Raw genomic sequence first — 23,233 nt, 5'->3', positions numbered from 1 at the left:
AGGATGTTGGCAGCAGATCTTTTGGGAGCTGTTAGGTGTGAAAATGATCTCTCCGGTGGTTAATGTGTAAAGTTCAGAGGATAATAAAGCTGCATCCATTTATCACCACTGCTCTCTCTCTCTCTCTCTCTCTCTCTCTTTCTCTCTCCCCCTCTTCATCTCTCTCTCTTTCTCTCTCTCGCTCGGCAAACTCTCTTGTTCCATAAAACACTATCTATGAACATTGCTACATTTATCGTTAACTTCTTGACATAAACTTTAGAAAAGTGACACATTGATGTTTGCATTAAAAATGACAGGGTCAGTGACAGTGACACGGTACAGTGGGGTTTAGTGTCCAGGGTTTGTAAGTGGGATAATTTCCTTCTTAATGATGTTTAACAGTGTTTTGAAACTTCTGAATCTATAAATAATAATTAGGACACTTCCCTTATTTCCCGCTACAAAAGTAAAGGCATTAGCAAGCCAAGTCCTGAGTGCATAGAGGTGTGTGTTCTCTTCATATAAGTTCACTGATAAACTAATATGGATGCTTATTTTCTAATCTGCTGTAAACATGTTAAAAGTTTTGGTTATTAAGGCTCCATATCCCAAGGACTTTTACTGGTGTTTATGGTTTCAACACAACTACAGTAACTATCCAGTTCAAGGATCTTACAGTATGTATTTGCCGATTTCTTTTAATTTCGTTTTTTTTTTTTATAGAAAGACAGATTAGACCATTTTAATGAAATCTTCCACTATATCCAAGTTGCAATTCACTTCAGGGATTCTGAAACCCTTTTATATACTTTGATTTCCAGTACCCTCAAATAAACAATAAAAATGTAATATATTTATTATAAATATCAACAAATGATGTATCCGTAAATGTTTGTGTGGTATGAAACATACAGGTTAGATACAGTGTGCTGTTTTTTTTTTTAATTAAAAAAACATATTCTATTTTTAAGCATTATTATAGTATATTTATACAACACTCAGCTCTTACTGAGTAATCTAAATAGAAAAGATGCTCCACAATTGGTGATAATGGACAGTAACAACACAGGGACATTTAACTATACAGTATTTTTCTAAGGACTGTCCACCACCTCCATGGTTTATTCTCCTCATCTTTTGGTTACAGAGTACGGCTAAGAGTTTAACACTAATTACACCTCCAGTTAATTACACCAACTGTCATTTGCTACGGTCACCAGCTTTACCTGTCGTGGTTACTTAAGTCTGCCACACGCATACACACACACACACACACACCGACACACTGACACACCGACACACACACACACACACACACACACACACACACACACACACACGCCAGACAATCAGAAATGAGTCAATTTAGTATTCTTGGTAACCTGTAATGAAATGCTTGTACAGTTAGTTGACCTTCTCTTTTTCCACATTAAGCTATAAAAAGATCCTAAAAAGAAATAGTTTTTCTTCCTTATTTTTAGAATATTTTATAAATGTCAGCAAACCTTTTATATTTACATTTTTGCCCTTTCAGCACATTACAATTAAAGAGGATGTGAAAGCTTTTTTTGTTTCACTGATAAGTGTTTGGCGAGACGAGGAGTAAGGAGCAGCTCCGATTCCTGCATTTGGTCACATCACTGTGTTCAAGCTTCATCAGAAAGATCGACAACATGAGTCTGACTAATGAGTTTCAGAGGATGGTGATGGAGGAACCAGACGAAAGCAGCGGCACAGTAAAAAAATGTGAGTGTGAACTGATCTCATTATAATTGTGTATTATTATTATTATTATTATTATTATAAAAAGTTTAATATTTTAAGAGAAAATAAAGTCTTTAAATCCGTTTCCTTATCACTTTTCCTTCATGACACATGGCTCTCATTTAAACGTTGCAGTTGTAATGTATTCTCTCTGTAATTATTTTGGGGCTCGTTCTAGTGCTTATAGCTAAATATTTTACTTTTTTATTGAACAAATGTGGAATATTATCATTACATCTGATCTTTCGTATAAATGTAGATTAATCAGTGTCTTTCAGCAGGTGACAGGAAACTGAAGCTCCTTGTGCTGATATTGGCCGTCACGCTGCTCATCATGATGGTTATGAGTTTTGCTGTGTGTGAGTATTTCTCTTATTATTTTTCCATAACTTTTTAAATAGTATTTTACAATATCTGATATCTGTAATTCAATATCTTTCTGTCTTTGTGTCTGTCTGTCCCAGTTTATTATCAGCAGAGAAGATTAGCAGATCAGGAAATCTGGTATCAGAACTGTTCTCTACACTCAGGTGAGTTTCACACCTCTGTTTCTATTCACTGTGTTACTGTGAGATATATTTATATCAGTTAATTTCACTGTGCTGTAATGTATATGTGATTTGACGAATAAAGGCTGAATAAATAAATGAGCAAAACAACCATAATAAAAAAAAATAAAGTGTGATATATTGCACTGTATTAAACATATTGTATATTTTGTGTCCTTGTCATTTTCAGTTCTTAAGAGAGAGAGAACTGCATTTTAAAAATGTTTATGGTCCGCGTGGAGTAAAGACTGAAGATATAGTTTTATACTATATATTATATTACATTGCATTATATAAATCACAATTTTTTATCTTCATATTATATTTTACTTTTAGGCGTCCAGACAAAGAGATTATCTGATATTGAGTCTCTGATCAGTAACTTTAGCTCCTCATGCAGCTCAGTTTTAACCAAACTGGAGACCAAACTGCAGGACTTGGGTGAGACCTCACACCTTCACACACACACACACACACACACACACACACACACACACACACACACACAGACATGTTTACACAAATATAATCAATTTAAATAAATAATTATTATTTACAGACCTCACACTCTACATAAACTGTATATACACTGTATATTTAATCTACAGTTAGACTGTACTGTATATGAGTAGAGTAGAGAAATAATGGACTGTACATTTTATTAATTAATATATTAATATTAGACTTATTTAATCCTTGTTTTTCTTTATAGAACGGTTTTTAAATTCTTATTCTTTTCATTTTCAGACTCTCAAAAAAACACACTGTCAGAAATAAAAACTTCTGTTTCTCAACTCACTTCTTCTGTAAACTCTCTGTCCTCCAAATTACAGAATACAGGTGAGGATTTACTAACTGCTTTTCTAACTAATTAAAACATTTCAATGTTAATTATTGATTGTTATTTCCCCTGCTCCTCAGACGGTCGAGTGATGAAGCTGCTGTTGGATCTGAGTGACTTAAAGACTAAACTGGAAAACAGCACTAAAACCAGTAAGTCACAAACCCAGTACTAGTACAGTACATTAAAGGGGAAATTCAGATAGAAATTAAACACCATTGCGTGTGTGTGTGTGTGTGTGTGTGTTTGTTTCCTCAGTTCCTCACTGTAAATCTGGATGGATTCGGTTTCAGTCCAAGTGCTACTTTTTCTCAGAAGACCTTGTAACCTGGGATGAAGCCCGAAATTCCTGCAGGAGTGAAAACAGCATGCTGGTCAAAGTGGAAACAGACGAGGAACTGGTGAGAAACACACACACACACATACACACACACACACACACACACTTCATTATTTCTTTTAAATAATATTTATAAAGTGTTGGAGAAAAATATATCTATAAATACATGTATATATATTTTTTTTCTGTAGACTTTTTTGACTGTAAATCTGATTGACTACTGGATCGGACTGACAGACGAAACCACAGGAGAGTGGAGATGGGATGATGGATCACCTTTTGTCAGGAATTCACAGTGAGTTTATTTGTTTTTGACTTAAAATCTGTCTAATGTCCTGTTTAATTTACTCTTAACCAATTAGAAGAGACTGTACTGATATCCGCCAATCAGAACAGACTTCACTGCTGGACTGGCGCTAGGCGTAAACTCCTTGGTCAATCCAGCAAGACACAGTGACTGATGAGTAATTTTGCTTGTACCCTTCCAGTGAATATCCTCAGTGTGTATGGAACCTTTTGTTGGTGTTTTGTACAGAAGAGATCCTAATAAACATGTAATTTTATTTATTTATTTTGTTTAGTTGGTGGGGTGAAGGTCAGCCAGACAACTGGGACGGGCACGGTTTAGGAGGAGGGGAAGACTGTGGACACCTGAGAGATTCTGGAGAGCTGAATGACCTTCACTGTTCTGAAAAAATGAAGTACATTTGTCAGATGTAAATAAAGGCCTTTTATATGTTTCAATTAAAATGAGATATTTTTAAAATTACTTCAGGGGAAACTTGGATTGAGAGCATAATTCGTTCTGGAAGGTTGCTTATATATCAAAATACTCATATGTCAAAGTGAATTTCCCCCATACGAAATAATGGAAACCCAGATGATTCATTTTACAACCATATAATCAAAATATGTATATAAAAATAGTTAATATAAAGTAAAAGTAAAACAAATTAACATGCACTTTACACCTTAAAAAGACACAGAGAGAGAGAGAGCGAAACACACACCCCTGAAATCACTTATCTAAACAGATTCATCTCCCGCACTATTACTGAGTTACGTTTTTTTCCTCTGGACGTTATTGCTGCAGTACAGTTACTTAAGAACAGTCACTGTATTTGGACAAAAAAAAGCTATATGTGCACACACACGCAGTCAAATTATACCTACATGCGGATGTTGACTATACGAGTGATGCACTGTGGAAGACGATTACCCACAATCCCACAGCACGAGAAAGAAGAATCATTGGCTCAGTTATGTTCACATGATGCTTAGCAGACAAAGCGTATACATACAATAAGACTTCACTCCATTAACAAATTAAAAGTTATTTTAAAAATGTGCTTGTTTTGCAAAAACACTCACAGACTGAGGTACTCGCAATCCAAGGTTTCACTGTTTTAACGTTATCTTCTTGTTCATCTATACATTTTTACAAACTTGTCTTCACAGAATACAGCAAAATAAAATTACAAGATAATCTTACATATTTCTGTTCCAAATGGTCATGTTTGTGATGTTTATTAAAATAAAAGTTTAAATAAGTCGACGTGGTGAGTATTGGATAGCACTGGGTACTCTCACCACAAGGTTCCGGGTTTGAATCCAGTCTCGGGGTCTGTGTGCATGGAGTTTGCATCTCCTCGCCCCGAGTTGGTGGTTTACTCACACAGTAAACTAGTGGTAGGATCATGGGCACCTAAGGCACATTTCTGCTTGTGGGAACCAAAGGCTGGTCCATCCAGCCCAAACTAACAGAAAAACTGGCATAGCAAAAAACGCTGAAAAAACTAGCTAAAGTCAATTTATCAATTTAATCTTGTCATGTACACAATGATACACAGTATAATATGCAGTGAAATGCTTTTATAACTGTCCATAAAAAAATATTTTTTTTTTTACAACAATCTAAAAAAACATTTCACTAGAAAAATACAATTAAACTAACAATAGAATTCCAATTAAATTTTTGGGAAGAAATGAACAAATCTATAGATTTACAAAAAGTACATCGAAAAGTATGTAGCGCTCGGCTATGATCAGAAAACTAGTTACACTGTGAATGGGTCGAGAATCTAAATATGGGTTAATAAAATTTACTTCCGGTGTAGTATGAGCTTCACTAAACAAGTAAAGACACGCGACCACAATTCCAAAACAAACCCAATGTGTATTAAGTGAAAAAGACAAACAAACAAACAAGGTGCATCGCAAATCAATATTTACAAAATATAAACCAAAATTAACAAAAGTGTGAGTGTGTGTGCGCGCATGTATGAAAGTCCAAAGTCCGTGTTATTGTTTTTGTGTGTGTGATGGTGGCGGGGAGAGATGGCTCGGTCTGTTCAATGTTCAATTCGGGAGCACGTGAAAACGGGTCGAGAGGTGTATTGAGGTGTATTGTATCTCTGGAAAAGGTAATCCTCTGGACGCGCGCACACACATAACACACACACTCAAACACTGACTCACACTAACGAGAGAGAGAGTGTGTGTGCGAACCTGCGCGGTGTCAAATTACTCGCGCGCATACACATAAAACACACTCTGCAAGGCAAGAGAAAGAAAAACACACACATACATAACACACACACTCAAACACTGACACACAGTAAAGGCGAGAGAGAAAGAGAGCGTGTGTGTGTGTGTGTGTGTGTGTGTGTGTGTGTGAACCGGCGGTGTCAAATTATGCGCACACACATAACACACACACTCTACAGCGCAAGTGAAAGAAACACACACACACGGATGTTGATTACACCAGTAAGAGACAAGCACTAAGACCCAGCAGGGGAGATGAATCCCCGCAGCGCCAGAGAGAGAAAAAACGTTGGCTCGGTTGTGATGACGCGATGCTCGGTGTCAAAACAAGAAGCGCATGCGTTATACATGATACTCGGAGCTCGTAAACCACGACAACGCTCGTTTTTTAAGTCAAAATTTATTACAAATCTTTGCTCGCCTCCTGGAACACTCGTAAACCGCGTTACTGGTAATCCGAGGTTCCACTGTATAAATTTAAATTTTAAAGTCATGTTTGCGTGTTTTAATTGTTGGGAGATTGTTTGGGTATTTAAAAAAAACATTTACTTGAATCAACTACTACAATGGGCAAAAAATGGAAGACAACCTTGTTTTAAATAGTCAAAGAGTTGGGCTAATAATAATAATAATAATTATTATTATTATTATTATTATTATTTATAGAAACAAATTAAAACAGTTAAACACTTGATCATATGTATCTGTGCTAGTTTGTGATTATGTCACCCATAATAATTTTTTTTTTAGTATAAATACATTTTTGGGTTTTAAGAACTCCATCAAAAGAGCAAAGACAAACTTAGGAGGAGTGTAAGTGGAGAATACTGATTATGACAGGATTTCAAAGACGCACACAACAAAAAACCACAACAACAATTAACCACTTGATCATTTGTGCCTGTGCTATTTTGTGTTTAAGTAATCCATATTAATTTTTTTCTTTAAAAAAATGCTTTGGGTTTTAAGAACTTCATTAAAAGACAAACTTAGGAGGAGTGGAATGTGAGAAAGGTAAGGTGAGGAATCTCAATAGAGAATGTACTGACTCCCCTACTACTGACTGTTAGATGGTGCTAAGACGGGTTCTTTTGTCCTGCTGGCGTACAAATGGGTTTGTGTTATTCTGTCTCTGCTGCCGCATCTATTCACAGTTGTGATAAGTGATTAATGTCCCATCAGATCTTTAATGGTGGACATTATGCTGGTTAAATGACTAAAGAAATACTGATCCCTATGGACAGATATTTGTTTCAGATATTATGCGCTATTAATCGATTTGTTATGCCAATTTTTGACTATCAGCGAAAACATCATCAAAAATATAACAAAAACAAACCCAAGCAGAAGTTACATTTTAAGCTTTACTTTGCAGCAAAATATTATCTACCAGTGTATTAAAGGGAAATAGATAAAATACACCGTAATGTAAAATACTCTACATAGCCCGCATTTGTATTCCGTACCTACAACGATTGGTATAGATAAATAACAAATGTTACTGTGTCTTTAAAAAATATTAAGGATGTCTCAAAAAATATTGCAATAAGTAGTTTAATTAATTAATTAATTAATTTAAAATAGCATAAGCATCATGTGTTGTTTATTAAGTGATTTAAAACCCCTGTTTTATTAATTGTTTTTTTTTTCACCACATCATCTATTTATGAAACTATGTTGACAGTGTAAGAACTGCCTGCATATTAAACATAGTGTATATAGCCGCCTGGACACTGCAGTTAACTGAAGCAGTCGATGCTCCACCTGGGGGCATGGGAGCGTTCATGGGGCAGGGCATTGTTAACGGCATCATTGCGGGGTATCACATTTCGTGCATGATCCAGACACTTGTCATGGTTCTGCCATGGACCTGCCATGCTCCAGGCGGCTGTTTGAGGTGGCTCCCACTGTACATGCACACACACGCAGACTTTCATTATTTTTGTATATATTTAGTAAATACAGTGCAACCTCGGATTACGAGTAACACGGTTTGCAAGTGTTTCGCAAGACGAGCAAAGATTTTGAATACATTTGGACTTGAAAAACGAGCATTGTCTTGGTTTATGAGCACAGAGTATCATGTTTCACGCATGCGCTTCTTGTTTTGATGCCGAACGTTACTGTTATAACCAACATCTGTGCACGCATGTACTGTTTACTATAACACACCACTATGACCCCGTGTGTGTGTGTGTGTGTGTGTGTGTGTGTGTGTGTGTGTGTAAAACAGATTTTATTTGGTGTTCGGAAGCGCGTGTGTACAGCGCGTGTACTGTTTCTTATAACACATGTGTGTGCGTGCGAGTAAAGCAAAAGAAATTCTCAATACAGAGGTTAAAAATTAATTTACTTCCTTATCGCAATGTGTCTGTGTGTGTGTGTGCGCCCGTGCATGAGAGTAATTTGACACTGTGCCGGCTATGTGTGTGTGTGTGTGTGTGTGTGTGTGAAACCCCATTCACAAACACAGGAGAGAGAGACGTCGATTTATGACCGCTGTTTACAAAAGTGTAGTCCAGTGCGGGAGATGCATTGTGGGTAATTCAATTCAATTTATTTGTATAGCGCTTTTAGCAATTTTCATTGCCACAAAGCAGCTTTACACAGTCAAAAGAATTATTTAAGTTTGTATGAAATGTGAATTTGTATGAATCAAAATGGTCAGTTTGTCCCTGGTGAACAAGCCGAGGGCGACAGTGGCAAGGAAAAACTCCCTGGGATGGTAATAGGAAGAAACCTTGAGAGGAACCAGACTCAACAGGGAACCCATCCTCATTTGGGTGAAACAGAAAGCAGTAAATGATCTGCATTTATACAGTGTGTAGGGTGGGAGGCAGTTCAGCTATAATAGCTGATGTTAATTGATGTTAATATGGAGTCCAGGTAGTTATTAAAGACCCAGGTAGACTTGTAGGAAGTTCCAGTCCTGAACTATCGAACTGTCCCCAGAGAAACAGTTGCCAACACCAGTCAAGGCCAGAACCATTTTCTAGGTAGAGAGAATCATCCCCAGACACCAGACGCATCCCAGAAAGACACACAGGGCATCCATGTGACGGGATCTTCAGCCAGAAGCGGGGCACCAGGATGGGTCAGACAGGTCCGGAGGGCAGAGGGAGTCTGGATGACTGGCAGCTCAGGAACGACATGTGTAGCTCGACAGAGAGAAAGAAAGAGTGAAAGGGGGAGACAGGAGGAGAGAGGAAAGAAAAAGAGGGGGGAAAGAGAAGAAAAGGAGAGATGGCAGTTAGGTATGGTCACAGTCACACAATGTATAATGTGAATGTATATTAACTGTATAATGGTTATAACGGGTAATGCAGTCCGGTGTCTGAACGCGAATGCGAGATGTAAGCTAGGATATAGAGCCTGAGTTTTGTTCTCCAGTAGTTTTTTAGTTGGATTTAGGTTCAGGATCCACCCGAAAGTTTGTACTATAACCTGTCAATGCAAAAAATAAAAAAACGGCCATGCATCGACCAGTTTGTCCATCTCATCATTACACGAGCATGAATAAACGAGCTGTTACGCTGTCGCGAGCAACATTTTAAAAAAGCGGAGAAGCTTTAATACTGTAATTTAGAACAGAACAACAGTCTTTCCGTTAATGTGTGTGTAAGTGTGTTTAAACGAGAGGAGAAAGTTTTAATGTGTAAGATGAGGAGAAGAAGACAGGAGGGGCTGAAAGCAAGAGTCTCCACTTACTTTAGCCTTACACACACACACTTTGAATTTAATTTGATTTGATTTTGTTCCACAGATTCTAAGGCTTGTAAGAATAGATAATAGAACCTTGTGTCAAATGCAGCTGACAGGTCCAGGAGGATAAGGACAGGTGGCAGTTTAGCAGATCTTGCTGGTCTCTGTGGAATGTCCCACTTTGAATCCAGATTGGTTGGGATCATTAAGGTTGTTCTGTGAGAGATGAAGAGATATTTGGTTATAAACAGTTATTCAAGAATTTTGGAAATAGAAAAAAGTGATACAAGGCGACAGTTTTTAACTTCTGTTGGGTCCAGGCAGAGAAGGGAAGGTCATAAAGTTCTGGTGTAGGAGTTGGGTTGGGAGCAATTGACTGGCGGATTGCTGCAATTTTTCTATAGTAGAATGTGTCAAAGTCAGCAGAAGTCAGAGAGGATATGGCAGGAGGAGTGTGGGTTGAATAGTGAGGAGATGTTGTGGAGTTTTCCAGGATCATGTGCAGAGGCTTCCAGCTTTTCTCTAATATCACACAGCTGTAGCCACAAGACTAATATCTTAGGCACTTAAATCTCACTTGTTAGTTAAGTTCAGAGAAATATGTATAATCAGGCTTTGTGTCTTGTAAAATTGTTACAATATGTTTCTTTTTTTTTTGGTGTTAGGGTCCACAGAAATAATTTGCGTTAGTATTAATGTGTGTTGTATAGTTTGGTTGCAATATACTGTGAGCCATGTGCTTGTACCATAGTAAACATTTGCTATCCCCATACCATTAACCCGGGGTACTCAATAGCCGGACCCAAATACGGTTAAATCTGGACAGATGCCAAAACAAACATGCTAATTTAATCATATTCTAAATGAGTTCTGAAGTGCACAAGTGTGCTTTCATGCGATACATCTTTGAGGCTTCTACTCGGTTTGGCTGCTTCATCTAAGTCCAATCACAGCAGCTGTAACAGCATTGTTATAGCAAAGTTACCACTACTAACCCTCTCCTTCCCTCACAACTACTCGCTTGCTCACTCACGGCAGCCAGATTTATGTATAGGTCATGTGCTCTGGGTCAGGCCTGTGTTATCGTTCGCGAACAGTGCAAATTTCGGTAAGTGACTTTTTTTTGGTGACTAAAAGTGAAGATGGCATGCTCATAGCTGGCCATTGATAAGAAAAGACAAGTTGATCTTGACAACTACGAAATTAAGAGTGAGTGGACAGAAAAATATGCATTCATGCTCCCTGTGGGAAGCAGAAAACCAATGTGTTTATTCTGCAACGAGACGGTAGCAAAGGTGATTACTGCAGCTGGTGTTCCTCTCCTGCAGAAGATGGCCCTTTAACACTAGAAGCGCTGACTACTGATTATTTTACCGCAATGGGGGGGAAAAAATACTTCACACTTGATCAAATTCCAGGACCCTCCTTTCATGACTTTTCCTAGATCTGTGAGCTTAATCACCCAGCATGTTTACATTTTCAAAATCGCACCAGTAAAAGCCAGTATATTTTGCCAGCTATTTTGCTCTTATTTACATGAAATTGCTGACAGCTGCGCGCCGGTCATGCTGTTCCCTGCCTTTTCCAACCTGCGATTTTCATTTCTCTCAGGAAATGTCACAAGGGATCGCGCATACTAGTACTAGCTATGCGTCATTCAGTGTGTATATGTAACTATCTCAGATTTTATTCCATAACATTGTTCACAAATCAGTCTAAATGTTTGATAGTGAGCACTTCTGCTTTGCTGAGATAATCCATCCCACCTCACAGGTGTGCCACATCAAGATGCTGATCTGACATCATGAGTAGTGCACAGGTGTACCTTATACTGCCCACAATAAAAGGCCACCCTGGAATGTGCAGTTTTGTCTCACAGCAAAATGCCACAGATGCCACAAGCATTGACGGAGCGTGCAATTGGCATGCTGACAGCAGGAATGTCAACCAGATCTGTTGCTCGTGCATTGAATGTTCATTTCTCCACCATGGATTATCTCAGCAAAGCAGAAGTGCTCACTATCACACATTTAGACTGATTTGTGAACAATGTTTGAGAGAAATGGTAATATTGTGTATCTGGAATGAATTTTAGATCTTTAAGTCCATCTCATGAAAAATCGGAGCAGAAGCAAAGGTGTTGCGTTTATATTTTTGTTGAGTGTATATATATATATATAAACTGCATATATGGAATAAAATCTGAGATAGTTACACACATATGTATACACAATGGTTACGCATGAACCTACACAAAGCGCTTCAGTTTCAAATAATCATTCAACGCTGAACACAAACAGCAAAAGAACATGATAATAATAATCAAAAGAATAAGAATTTCTGTCCAGCATTGAATAATTATTTAATCATTATTAATTAAAGCTGCTCACATCGTGCACGCTTTCACTTTTAAAAAATGCAGTGTTTAATCAGCAAGTATATGTCGCCCCTCTTTATGATACATGAATATTCTGACTGAAACAAAGCTGCTCGTGTCGGCTCATATCGAGAGCATTTTGATCAAATTGGAGATGAGAGGTGAAAGTGTGTACCAACAACATAGCACAATGCATGTGTGTGAATGGCTGAAATGTAGTTGTGAATAAGCCTTTTAGTAAATGTAAAATGTTCGCGTGAACCCGCAGCGCGCGTGCACCCTTTTACTTTGCCGAGTTTTGATCTAAAGTCAGATGAACGCGCGCGTCAATATGAGAGATTTATAAGAGATTTCTCTTTCCCAGAAACACAACAAACACAAATTTATATGTGTTAAATAAGCGCTGTCTTTGCGGCGCTGTGCAAAACACACGCCAATGTAAGCCGCTTTATTTCAGTCATAATATACCAACATATTTTTGCACCGCACCGGCAGAAATAGACTAATGATTATGAACGCGTCGGGGAAAACAGAAAGAAAACTGACTGGCCAAACAAACACCAACAAAAGCTCAAGGGCTTGTAAAAACATTTTTTTTTATGGCTAGCTAATTAAGTTCACTAGCTAACGATTTTATTTGTACAAAGAATGAACTGTAATATAGCTTCTGTTTGTATCGGTTTATTGTTATTATAAAAAAATTTTACATTTAAAGACATCAAAATTTAAATATAGATATAACTGGGAAAATAGATTTGAGAATGAAACAGAATAACAAAAAAAATACACTTCTATCTTTGGTATAATATGGTTATAGTATAATATATCGCGGCTGTGTAACGCACCCTCTACTCTGCATTCCAGACTCTTTGGTGGAAGTTGTGTAGGTTTATTTTATTGATTTATTGTTGTCTTTGATGTTAACTACACAAACGTCTAGGGTTACTTTGCTGTAACCCTGTTCCCTGAAAAAGCGGGAACGAGATGCTGCGCGAAAACGCTATGGAAACATTTCCTCGGGACTGGTTGTGAAGCACATGTGTGTCAAACACGGCAAAAATTTTGGCATATATAACCTCGATCAGGTGACATCATTCGATTAGGGGCATCTGGAGGTTATAAATAGGCATGAACCGGAAACATCCTCAGGTCAATTTTGTCTGAAGGATGTCCAGTCACGCATGCAGTGCGGCATTGGAGCGCAGCATCTCGTTCCCACTTTTTCAGGGAACAGGGTTACAGCAAAATAACCTAAGACGTTCCGTTTCAAAAGCTACACTCAATGCTGCGTAAAAACGCTATGGGAAAGAGAATACCCACTCTGCCGCACTGGAAGTGTCTGGACCCCCAGGGTTGTGTAGCCTGCTGCATGACATACTTGGAAACCCCTCTTTGCCAGAGCAATTGATGAGGCAAGCTCCCTGGTCGAATGGGCCCTAATCACTAGAGGCGAAGTGTGTCACGCACCTCATAGGCTAGGGCACTAGCTTCTCTCACCCGACTCATTTAATGGAGGCTGCCCTTCGGCCGCGGCCCCACAACATATAAAACCCTGCTCTAATTTACAGCGCTAGCTAATGCGGAGGTGCACTGTAAATTGAAGAACATAAGCTGGACACAACGAATAAAGTTTTACTGCTCCAGGGCTTTAACGGCAGAGGACAGAAGGCTTCAACTGTGGAAGATAGTTGGGTAAGAATGCAGAATGCTTTTTCTAGCCAATTAGCAAAGCCTAAGCACGCTGGGAAGGCTGATGAGGTCCGCGAATAAGCCGGCAACCAAGGGTGTTTTCCACCATCAACAAATTAAGCGTCAACAAATTAAATATCACATAGCAAACCTTCTTTGAGCCAGAACAACTCCGAGAGGAAGATCAGTGGGGTGCACAAAAGCAGAAATACCACGATTTAACAGAGGCACAGGTGCCTGGGGAAAATCTGTTTGAGTGCATATAGTGCCGCTCTTATTAGTTTGTGTACTAACAGACACTTTAAAATCAGTTTGAGTACTAACATTTACATACCGCTGGAGTGCTAGACCATGAATTCTCACATAGGCCTGATTCATGACGGGCTCAGTCGGGTTGTAGTCCTCAGACCGAAAACGATCTGGACTGTCCTGGCTGTCTGAATCATCCAAAGGGATGTAGTCAACGTTGGAGCAGTTGCAGTTAGCTATAAAATAGAATAAATGTATAAACACAACAAAATTGGGTAATATAAAAATTGAAAATAAGTGCCACCCATACATTTTTTTATAAAAATGAAAAGCGTAAAGATAATGGAAAATAATTATCCAAGAAAATGAATTATAATGGAAAGAAATTACAAGCGTACTCTATAGTAGCTTTTCTCAGTTGATGTAAATAAAAAAATATCTCTAATTATCAACGCGGGAATAAATGGCGCATTGTTCAAGTGCAAGTTGATCTTGTAGCTAAACTATTTGCTTTGGGTGAAAGCGCCATCTAGCAATCATTGTGTGTCAGCGACAGGTTCCCATTCAAAACAATAGGCGGTCAAATGACTGGTGAATAGCATTACAAGTACAGTAGGTGACACTGGCGCGGCGCTTCTTACAATGTTTCTCTTAACGTGCTGCTATGAATCTGCCTTCTTCTTCAACTTTGAACATGGTAAAAAAGAAATACCGCAGCACCCTCACCAATTAACATTTACATCAGTGCCTTCGCCCGGCCCTCACACCTTTTATGCCCAAGTTCAAACAACTGGTGGCACAAAGAAGGTGTCACCTTTCACACTAAAATACCTACCGTGTAATTTTTTGTGCATAGTTTGAAAGTTTTGGGATTGTCTTTTTTTTTTTTTTGTAGTTTTCTATTTGGAATTTGACCATCACTTTTCCGGACCTCGGACTAAATGGAAATTTGGTAAGTGGACCTTTGGTTTGTGGTATTAAGAGACTGCAGTATTGTGAGTTGTTCATCTATAATTTTGACAACATTTGGCTGCCCATAAGTACATTCATTTCATTATTTATTTTACATTTAATTTAGTTTTTTTTTTCTTTAGTTAATAAATTTGGCAACAATTTGGGCACATAGTTGTTGTTGTGATTTGTTTCATCAGTTAGGGTAGCTGACACAGTGGACAAATTAGAAGGAGGTGAGTGAGTATTTCACCAGGAGTTTCCTGGTGAAGCCTGGTGTTTCCATAACAGAAACCCCCCCTCCACTGCCCGCTCCTGACGGCCGCTGGGCATGCTGCCGCGGTGGACAACCTCTTCCTCCTGAAGCACTCATTTGTGGATGTAGCTAACATTACGAACTGGTTTGGAAACAGCACCATGCAGGACAGATGAGCTTTACAGAGGGTGGTGCGTTCAGTGGAGTGCATTATTTGCACCGAGCTCCCTGATCTGCACTCGATCTACAGCAAGCAGTGCTGGACCAAGGCCAGGAAGATATTGAAGGACCTCAGCCATCCCAACAATGGACTGTTCTCTCTGTTGCGGTCTGGGATGCGATTCCGCTCCCTGAAGGCAACACAGAGAGACTGAGAAGGAGATTCTTCACGCAGGTGATAAGGTCTCCCAACTACAACACAACACAGGACTAATACCATCTTTTTAACATCCAACACTGACTGGGCATTCATGGCCACTATGGACACATTCATGCACACTTGCACTACATATTTATATTTTTTTATCTATGGACCACTGCACAAATCACTTTAAAAAGACACTTTACGAACTCACTTTTTATGCATATTTGCACACCCCAGCCATTTCTAAAATTCAAATTTTCTGTTTCTAACAAATTTCTATTTTCTTTTCTGTGTTTGTTATATTGATATTCTGTTCTTATTTGTAAAGTATATTTTACTTTGTACGGTACATTTCACTAGTTAATCTTATTTTCTAAAGTATTTCTTTTATTATAGTATATTTTACTTTGTACAGTATATTTTACTAGTTAATATTTATTTCTAACAAATTTCTTTTATTCATATTTATTTCTTACGTGTAAGCTTTTATTTTTTTTAAGGTCACCGGCAGTCGTATAAGCATTTTACTGCATATTGTACCGTGTATGACTGTGTATGTGACAAATAAAAATTTTAATTTGATGGAATTCCCTTAGGATGCTTGGGTCGGAGATGTCTTCTCGTGAGACCCAACTCCTCTGCTCAGGGCCATACCCCTCCCAGTCCATGGGATACTCGAGCCGACCACCTCAACGACAGGACCTCAGGATCTCCGGCACGGCGTAGATTGTTCCATCTTCCAGGTCCAGCGCCGGAGGGGGGAATCAGCTTTTTGCAGGGCAGTCGAATATAAAGTATAAAGCCAAACTCGTTGTCCAGGTCGGAAATTTGAAGTATCTGCTCTCCTCACATCAGCGATGATGCATTGTCTCCGAACTGCACATTATAGTCCCAAACCCTCTTACTCTCCTGGAACCAGTGGTTCACCGAATAAAAAGCATTCAGTTTAACTACCAAAAATGCATCCACATTCATCAAGCCTTTTTTGCTTTCATCCACTGTTCAAGATCTTCATTGAGAGATATAAAGCCAGAATATTAATAGATGTTCAGTTTTAAGAAAAATTAATGCGTGATTAATGTGATTACTATGCTCTTCTTATATATTCTATATATTCTAATAAAAGTTTTTTGCGTCCCTATTGAGTTGTGTCCCTATATTAGGTAGGTTTACACCTCTCAACCAAAATCATTGCTTGTTCTCCTACTGTACATTGGCCCTTCAAAGAGAATGTGGTAATGTGAAAAACTGAAAGTACTAGAAGTTGTTTAAAGATTATTAGAATATTTTTAAGAAGCATTAATCAGTTCATTAAAGCACTTATAAAATAACACATTTATGAAATAACCTACTCACTCTGCTTTTCTGCAGAATTTTGCCACCATCAGACAGATATTTACCTGACTCATCAGATTCAGCTCTCTAAAGGGCAGTGGAAACATGAAAATTACATCCTGCTTTTCCTTTAGCCCATTACAGAATGAACTTCTGCACAGAGACTGTTTCTCCAATTCCAGCAACTCCTTTAGTCAGCACACTTTGTCTTTGAAGAGATGAGTACATTTGATGTGTTTCTCCTGTGTTGCTGCTCTTCTGGATGCTGTTTCAATCTGTCTCACCTCATGTTCATTACATATCTCTCCACTTATAAAAACGCTATACAAATTAAATGAAATTGAATTTTGTTGGATTCAATCTCACACTGGCTTTTTTATAAAGAAACTTAATTATAGCCCAGACTTATATAGAACATTATTGTACAAACACAAACTGTACACACACATGCTGTTGCTTTTAGTGGTTTGCTTTAAGTGTATTTTGTAATTCTCATCCATTAGGTAAATACAGCAACATATATACAGTAGTTGATCAATTGGAATGGTTATTACCGTCGCGCTCACCGCCGCGTAAAAACGTCAGCGGCCAAAATAAATCAGTTGCATTTCAAAGTAATTCGTAAAATGGCCGCCAGGTGGCGCAAAGTGACATTTTCGCTCGTTGCCGTAAATACATCAGTGACCGTAATACTGCGTATCTCTGTATCGGTTTATTGTTATTTAAGTTCTGGATTATTTCAGGTACTTTAAACACATTGTTGGGTTGCTCATGTTGGCTCATATGAGATGTAGTTTACAAATGAACACCTGGTTGGGTTATTTTGACCCAACAACTGGTTTATTCATTATTCTTTCCTTTCTCCAAATATCAGCCTGCAGAATGTTTAAAATATTACTGTTTATTGTGTTACAGGTGTAGTTTTAAGAGTTGTTTAGGCAGGAATGCGTGTGTATACAGCTCAAAACCTCCATCAGTTATTAAAGATAGCGGCTATTTAGAAAACATGCCCAGTGATTTCTGAGCTTCAGGAAATCTCCCGGCGCTCTGCGCATAACACCGGACCAACTCATGTCGGAAAGAATTTATAAACGGTTTCTAAACGTGGGCTATTGTTTTTTTACTTATAATATTTGTTAATTTAATTTAAATCAGGTTTGGGCTCAGGACTTCGATTCGGCATCGTAATTCTCCTCTTTAATTTACTCCATAGTTTTAATCAGCGCTCAGCCGCATGCATGGAGTTTTCCAGAGCACACCAGCAGAAGTAGACTAATGATTATGAACGCGTCGGGAAAACAGCAAGCAGACTGACTCTGACCATTTAAAAAAACGTTTGCGTTAATTTTCTGACGCGCTCAAGTTCACCAAAAACAATACAGAGCAGCGCAGCTTACAACACTTACAAAATCACAACGTTTTTTCGTTATTGTGAGTGCGCTTAAATAAAAGTTGAGTCTTATAAAGGCATGTAGTCTTATATAGTTTTATTATATAGTTTTTGCACATTAATCTGACAGTTTTTTCAGCCTGTCACGGCGTGCGCCCAAATCAATATCGCTCCTCGCTCACTAGTTAGGCGGCCTCCCCTTCAGACATGCGAAGCAGCGGGACCGCAGAATTACACATGACTGGTGAGCTATCGTTGCTATCGTTGCCCGGGCTTGCACCCCGCGCTATAAAATACTCGGGGTTTGTTGGGTTAAAGTGGATTTTACTACGCGCTGTGTATGCAGCGCGCGTGCAACAACGCGGAAGTGCGGCATGCAAGCAGGGCAAATGGAACGCGCCCCAGTAACTTCAAAGGAGCTAGAGGTGGGAGGGGCCGGTCCGGCCATCCGCGGAGAGCAGAGTCAGTGCGAGCAGACGGATGGCCATTGCACTCACACCGCGTAGTAAAATCCACTGTAACCCAACAAACCCCAATCATCACCAGCCGTGCCTTATTCCGTCATGTCATGTGGGCATTATAAGCTTTGTATTGAAAACTTCTAACTAAAAAGTGGCAGCTGGCACGCCTAAAAATAGACGCAGGTTATTTTTTTAATAGTCTAAATAAAAACCCTCCGATTTAATTTCCTATAGTCTAACCAGCGCTCAACCGCACGCATAGTTTTCCCGAGCGCGAGGAATTTTTTTGTGCTAAATAATGTTGATGCAGTATAAGAATTCCTATTAATCCTGGGTTGTTCTTTTAGTGTCACTATAGTGCTTTACAATGCCAGACAACATTCAAATACAAATTATTCACCCTCCCCAGGTGTGAATCAGCTGTTCTCACCTATTCAGAGGAACTGAAATGCACTTCTACCCACTTTAAAAACCTCTTGAATCTGAGGCTCTTCTGGAGACTTTCAGTGATTTCAATTTGTGTAATTTTAATCTCCTGGATTCTAGATTCTAAAGTTGACATTGTTACCTTTTTTAATCATTGGAATGGAAGAACTTGTTATTTTCCTTATGATAGCATAAATTGCATTGTTTTTAATCAGTCTATACACAATAATATTCTTTGTTTTGTTTTTTTTAAACGGGTATGGGGGCTATCTTGGTTCAATAATCTCCGTGCCTGGTTTAGGTTTAGTATTCAGTGCGCATCTGTTATATTACAACTATCATAACACTCAAATACCTTTTATTGGGGGTTAAGTGACTGAAGTGCCTAACATTTTTCAGCTGAGCCTTTGTTTCACTGAAAACGACCGCGACACCCCTCTCTCTCTCACACACACACACACACACACACAGCCGACCAAATCATTAGCACGTCCCTCCCCCAAACAGCACAGACCATTACTTACACCTGAACTGAGTTGTTTGAGTAACATGGGTCGAACCCGTTACAAACCATAACAGTCTACTGCATCTCATTCTTATAATAACGCAAAAACACAAGCGGGGCGGAATGACCGACATCAGCTGACGCAGTAGAACGTCCTAACACTGTTTTAATTTTATGGTAATTTATTTCAGTTAATAAATCTACTATAAATTTAAAGAACACAAGAAATAAGATGACACAAATCCATACACGCTTTTTTTTCTAATTACAAGTGATAAAATCAAAAGGCTCACTGTGTTAACATTTATTGTGCTTAAATTTGATCCTAATAAGATTTGATTTAATTTGAATTCTAGAACAGTGGCAGCTGGAACACCTAAAACAGATGCAGGATAATTTTTTTATAATCTAAATAAAAATGCTTTTTTAAACGTGGGCTATTGTTATTTACATGCAATATTTGTTAATTTAATTTAAATGGGGTTACGTCTCCGGAATGTTGAGCATCAGGATCCTCTTCTTTACTTTCCTACGTAGAATCAGCGCTTAATCGCACGCATTAAGTTTTGTAAATTCGTTTAATGTTTAATAGTAAATAATGACCCCCGTAGCGCTGTACCACCGCTCGGAAAACCTTATGAAATACAAGTTTAGGACAATTATTATGATCTGCCACGGCGTGCGCGTGTGATGGGTGTACGCCCAAATCTACTATAACTACTCCGTAGGCTCCCTGAATAGGCAGCAAATGGACGGAGCCGCCTATTTGTGCCGGCTGGCGATAATTAACGTTAATATGATCTCGGGCTTGCTCCGCATTATAAAAGCAAGGCGCGGAGGTTTGTCTGAGGTCTGGGAAGTACGTGATGTAATGGAGAATATAAAAAAAAAAAAAAAAAAGCATGTCAGTGGGGAGATGTGACGCGGCCCAGGCGCTTTAAACAAAGACACTAGAATTCCGCCCTTTGATCTCCGCGCTGAGGACAGCGCGAGAAAGAGCTGCGCGAGCTCCCGCACCGTGCCCGCCCTCGCAGCCCCGCTGCCGAAGAGGAAAAGTGTGGTTAGGTTTTTGCGTCAGCGAGAACTCGCGCCGGCCATCGACAGCGGGAGAAGCGCCGTCACGAGGGAGCGTGCAGGAGCGCTGCCTCCGCGTGCTCAGTTCTGCCACTCGCACCAACACTTATCGTCAGCTGTGTGCCTGCATGCCAGTGTGGCACAGCCCCCGGAACTGCACATGCACAACCTTTATCCCATTCTTTCCATTCTCCCTCCTTCAACACTTTCCTTCCCCATTTTACCTAAATAAATTACCCTTTTCCTGTAAGACCTCGCCTCGTGTCCGTGCTTTATGGTGCCGCCCGTGCAACATGGGTCGAACCCGTTTACAGGTCATAACAGTCTACTGCATTTCATTCTTATAATAACGCACAAACACAAGCGGGGCTGAATGACCAACATCAGCTGACGCAGTAGAACGTCCTGACAATGTTATAATTTTTATGGTCATTTATTTTAGTTAATAAATCTACTATAAATTTAAAGAACACAAGATATAAGACGACACAAAACCCTACACGCGTCTTTTCTAATTACACGTGATAAAATTTAAAGGCTCACTGTGTTAACATTTATTTTGTTTAAATTTGATCCAAATAAGATTTAATTTAATTTAAATTCTACATTTGTATCGTCATTTTAGTTCTGTGATTATAAATTTGTTTAACTACAATGTTTTACTTGATTTTATCCGCTACTACCTGCAGTTCTAAAACTCTGTGTCTCATTAATCCAGCAGAGAATTAACTAAGGCATGAGGCGTCAGTCTGTAGTTATATAGCGCCACTCAACGGTAAAAGCCAGCAAACGCACAAAGCCAAACGGTACCGCCGAGCGCGGCGACGGTAGGACCTACATTCCGATTGATTAACCACTGTACATGTTAATATTTGTAAAAAAAAAAAAAAAAAAACATTATCTAAATACACTAATGTAAATATAAATTTTTATTGTTGTTTATTGTTGTTGTTTATTTGTTGTTTTATTGTTGTTTAAAATGATAAGATGTCCCTCGCTTGACGACACTGCTTTTTTTCGACCTCCGCCAGACTGACCAATTTTTCTACTTTTTCATCCCCTTACGAAGAGTAAACATATAACAGATAAGTATTTCATACTACCTTATAATATATTCATTTGAAACGCGTGTTATATCGTTTTCGTATAAGTTTATTTCGTATAAGTTTTAATTGTTTTGCAGCACACCGCTTCTAGCCGGCTTCCCATTAGCATCACTAACCCGTTAGCCCGGCTATCACAAGTTTGTTTACGCTCTTTCGCACCGGTTATTTCTATTTTTAGACACCATGTCGGTTGTGTCTCTGCCTCTGTGTGCAGGTAAGGAGACATTGGAGCTGCACTCGGTGGACTTGGAGATGGAGGCCGTGGAGAAGCTGATCCGCGACCTACAAGTGAAGCTGGCCCGGCTACAGCAGCGGAAAGCCACGCTGGAATCGTCGCGGACCACCGCTCACCTGTCTCAGGTAAATTCTCGGCATGAGAATTCTCCGACAACTTCTACTCCGCGTGCTTCTCTGCCCAGGTCCAACGCACCGAGGACGCAGCCCGCCCAGGTTTCCTTACTTTGTACAGTATATTTTACTAGTTAATATTTATTTCTAACAAATTTCTTTTATTCATATTTATTTCTTACGTGTAAGCTTTTATTTTTTTTAAGGTCACTGGCGGTCGTATAAGCATTTCACTGCATATTGTACTGTGTATGACTGTGTATGTGACAAATAAAAATTTTAATTTGATGGAATTCCCTTAGAAGGCTTGGGTCGGGGATGTCTTCTCGTGAGACCCAACTCCTCTGCTCAGGGCCATACCCCTCCCAGTCCATGGGATACTCGAGCCGACCACCTCAACGACAGGACCTCAGGATCTCCGGCACGGCGTAGATTGTTCCATCTTCCAGGTCCAGCGCCGGAGGGGGGAATCAGCTTTTTGCAGGGCAGTCGAATATAAAGTATAAAGGTTTCCTTCACCCCGGCGCCGGGATACCACGAGGCCTGGATACTGCAGCAGCGGAAGACGCGCGCCAAGCCCCGGGCGAGGACCTCTCCTCCTCCGCCACCACCCGTCTTCGAGATCTCAACCCGAAACCGCTTCGCTCCTCTCCGTGAGACGGCACACGACGCGCTGGTCATCGGAGACTCCATCGTCCGGCACGTGCGTGCTACCACGGCTAAAGGTAAGGCGTACACTCGACGAGGAAGAACATTCGAGCTGTGGTTCTTCATGCTGGCACGAACGACATCAGGCTGAGGCAGACGGAGATCCTAAAGAAGGACTTCAGGAGCCTGGTCGAGAAGGTCCGCAGCACATCACCGACGACAAAGATCGTCGTATCTGGACCACTTCCGACATTTCAGCGAGGAATCGAGAGGTTCAGTAGATTATTTGCCTTTAATGAATGGTTACAATTTTGGTGTCAACAACAGAGA

The 23,233-nt window shown here is 39.4% G+C and overlaps 1 protein-coding gene across 2 annotated transcripts; it reads left to right on the top strand.

Moving 5' to 3' along the window:
- Positions 1–1,584: 1,584 nt before the first annotated feature.
- Positions 1,585–4,966, top strand: LOC128511981 (C-type lectin domain family 10 member A-like). Of its 2 annotated transcripts, none has more exons than XM_053485047.1 (9): positions 1,585–1,728; positions 2,028–2,105; positions 2,211–2,276; positions 2,631–2,735; positions 3,042–3,134; positions 3,216–3,287; positions 3,394–3,536; positions 3,667–3,770; positions 4,057–4,966. In XM_053485047.1, the coding sequence occupies exons 1-9, from the start codon at positions 1,656–1,658 to the stop codon at positions 4,193–4,195; spliced, it is 873 nt and encodes a 290-aa protein (XP_053341022.1). In that variant the 5' UTR covers positions 1,585–1,655; the 3' UTR covers positions 4,196–4,966. The 2 variants fall into 2 exon arrangements, with proteins under 2 accessions (XP_053341022.1, XP_053341021.1); XM_053485046.1 differs by having other exon boundaries at positions 2,025–2,105.
- Positions 4,967–23,233: the final 18,267 nt, after the last annotated feature.

This window comes from Clarias gariepinus, chromosome 24 (assembly GCF_024256425.1).
Source record: "Clarias gariepinus isolate MV-2021 ecotype Netherlands chromosome 24, CGAR_prim_01v2, whole genome shotgun sequence".
In the NCBI taxonomy this organism is placed as follows: Eukaryota; Metazoa; Chordata; class Actinopteri; order Siluriformes; family Clariidae; genus Clarias; species Clarias gariepinus.
The sequence above is the reverse complement of the archived record's forward strand: the minus strand, read 5'-3'. Positions and strand labels throughout refer to the sequence as shown.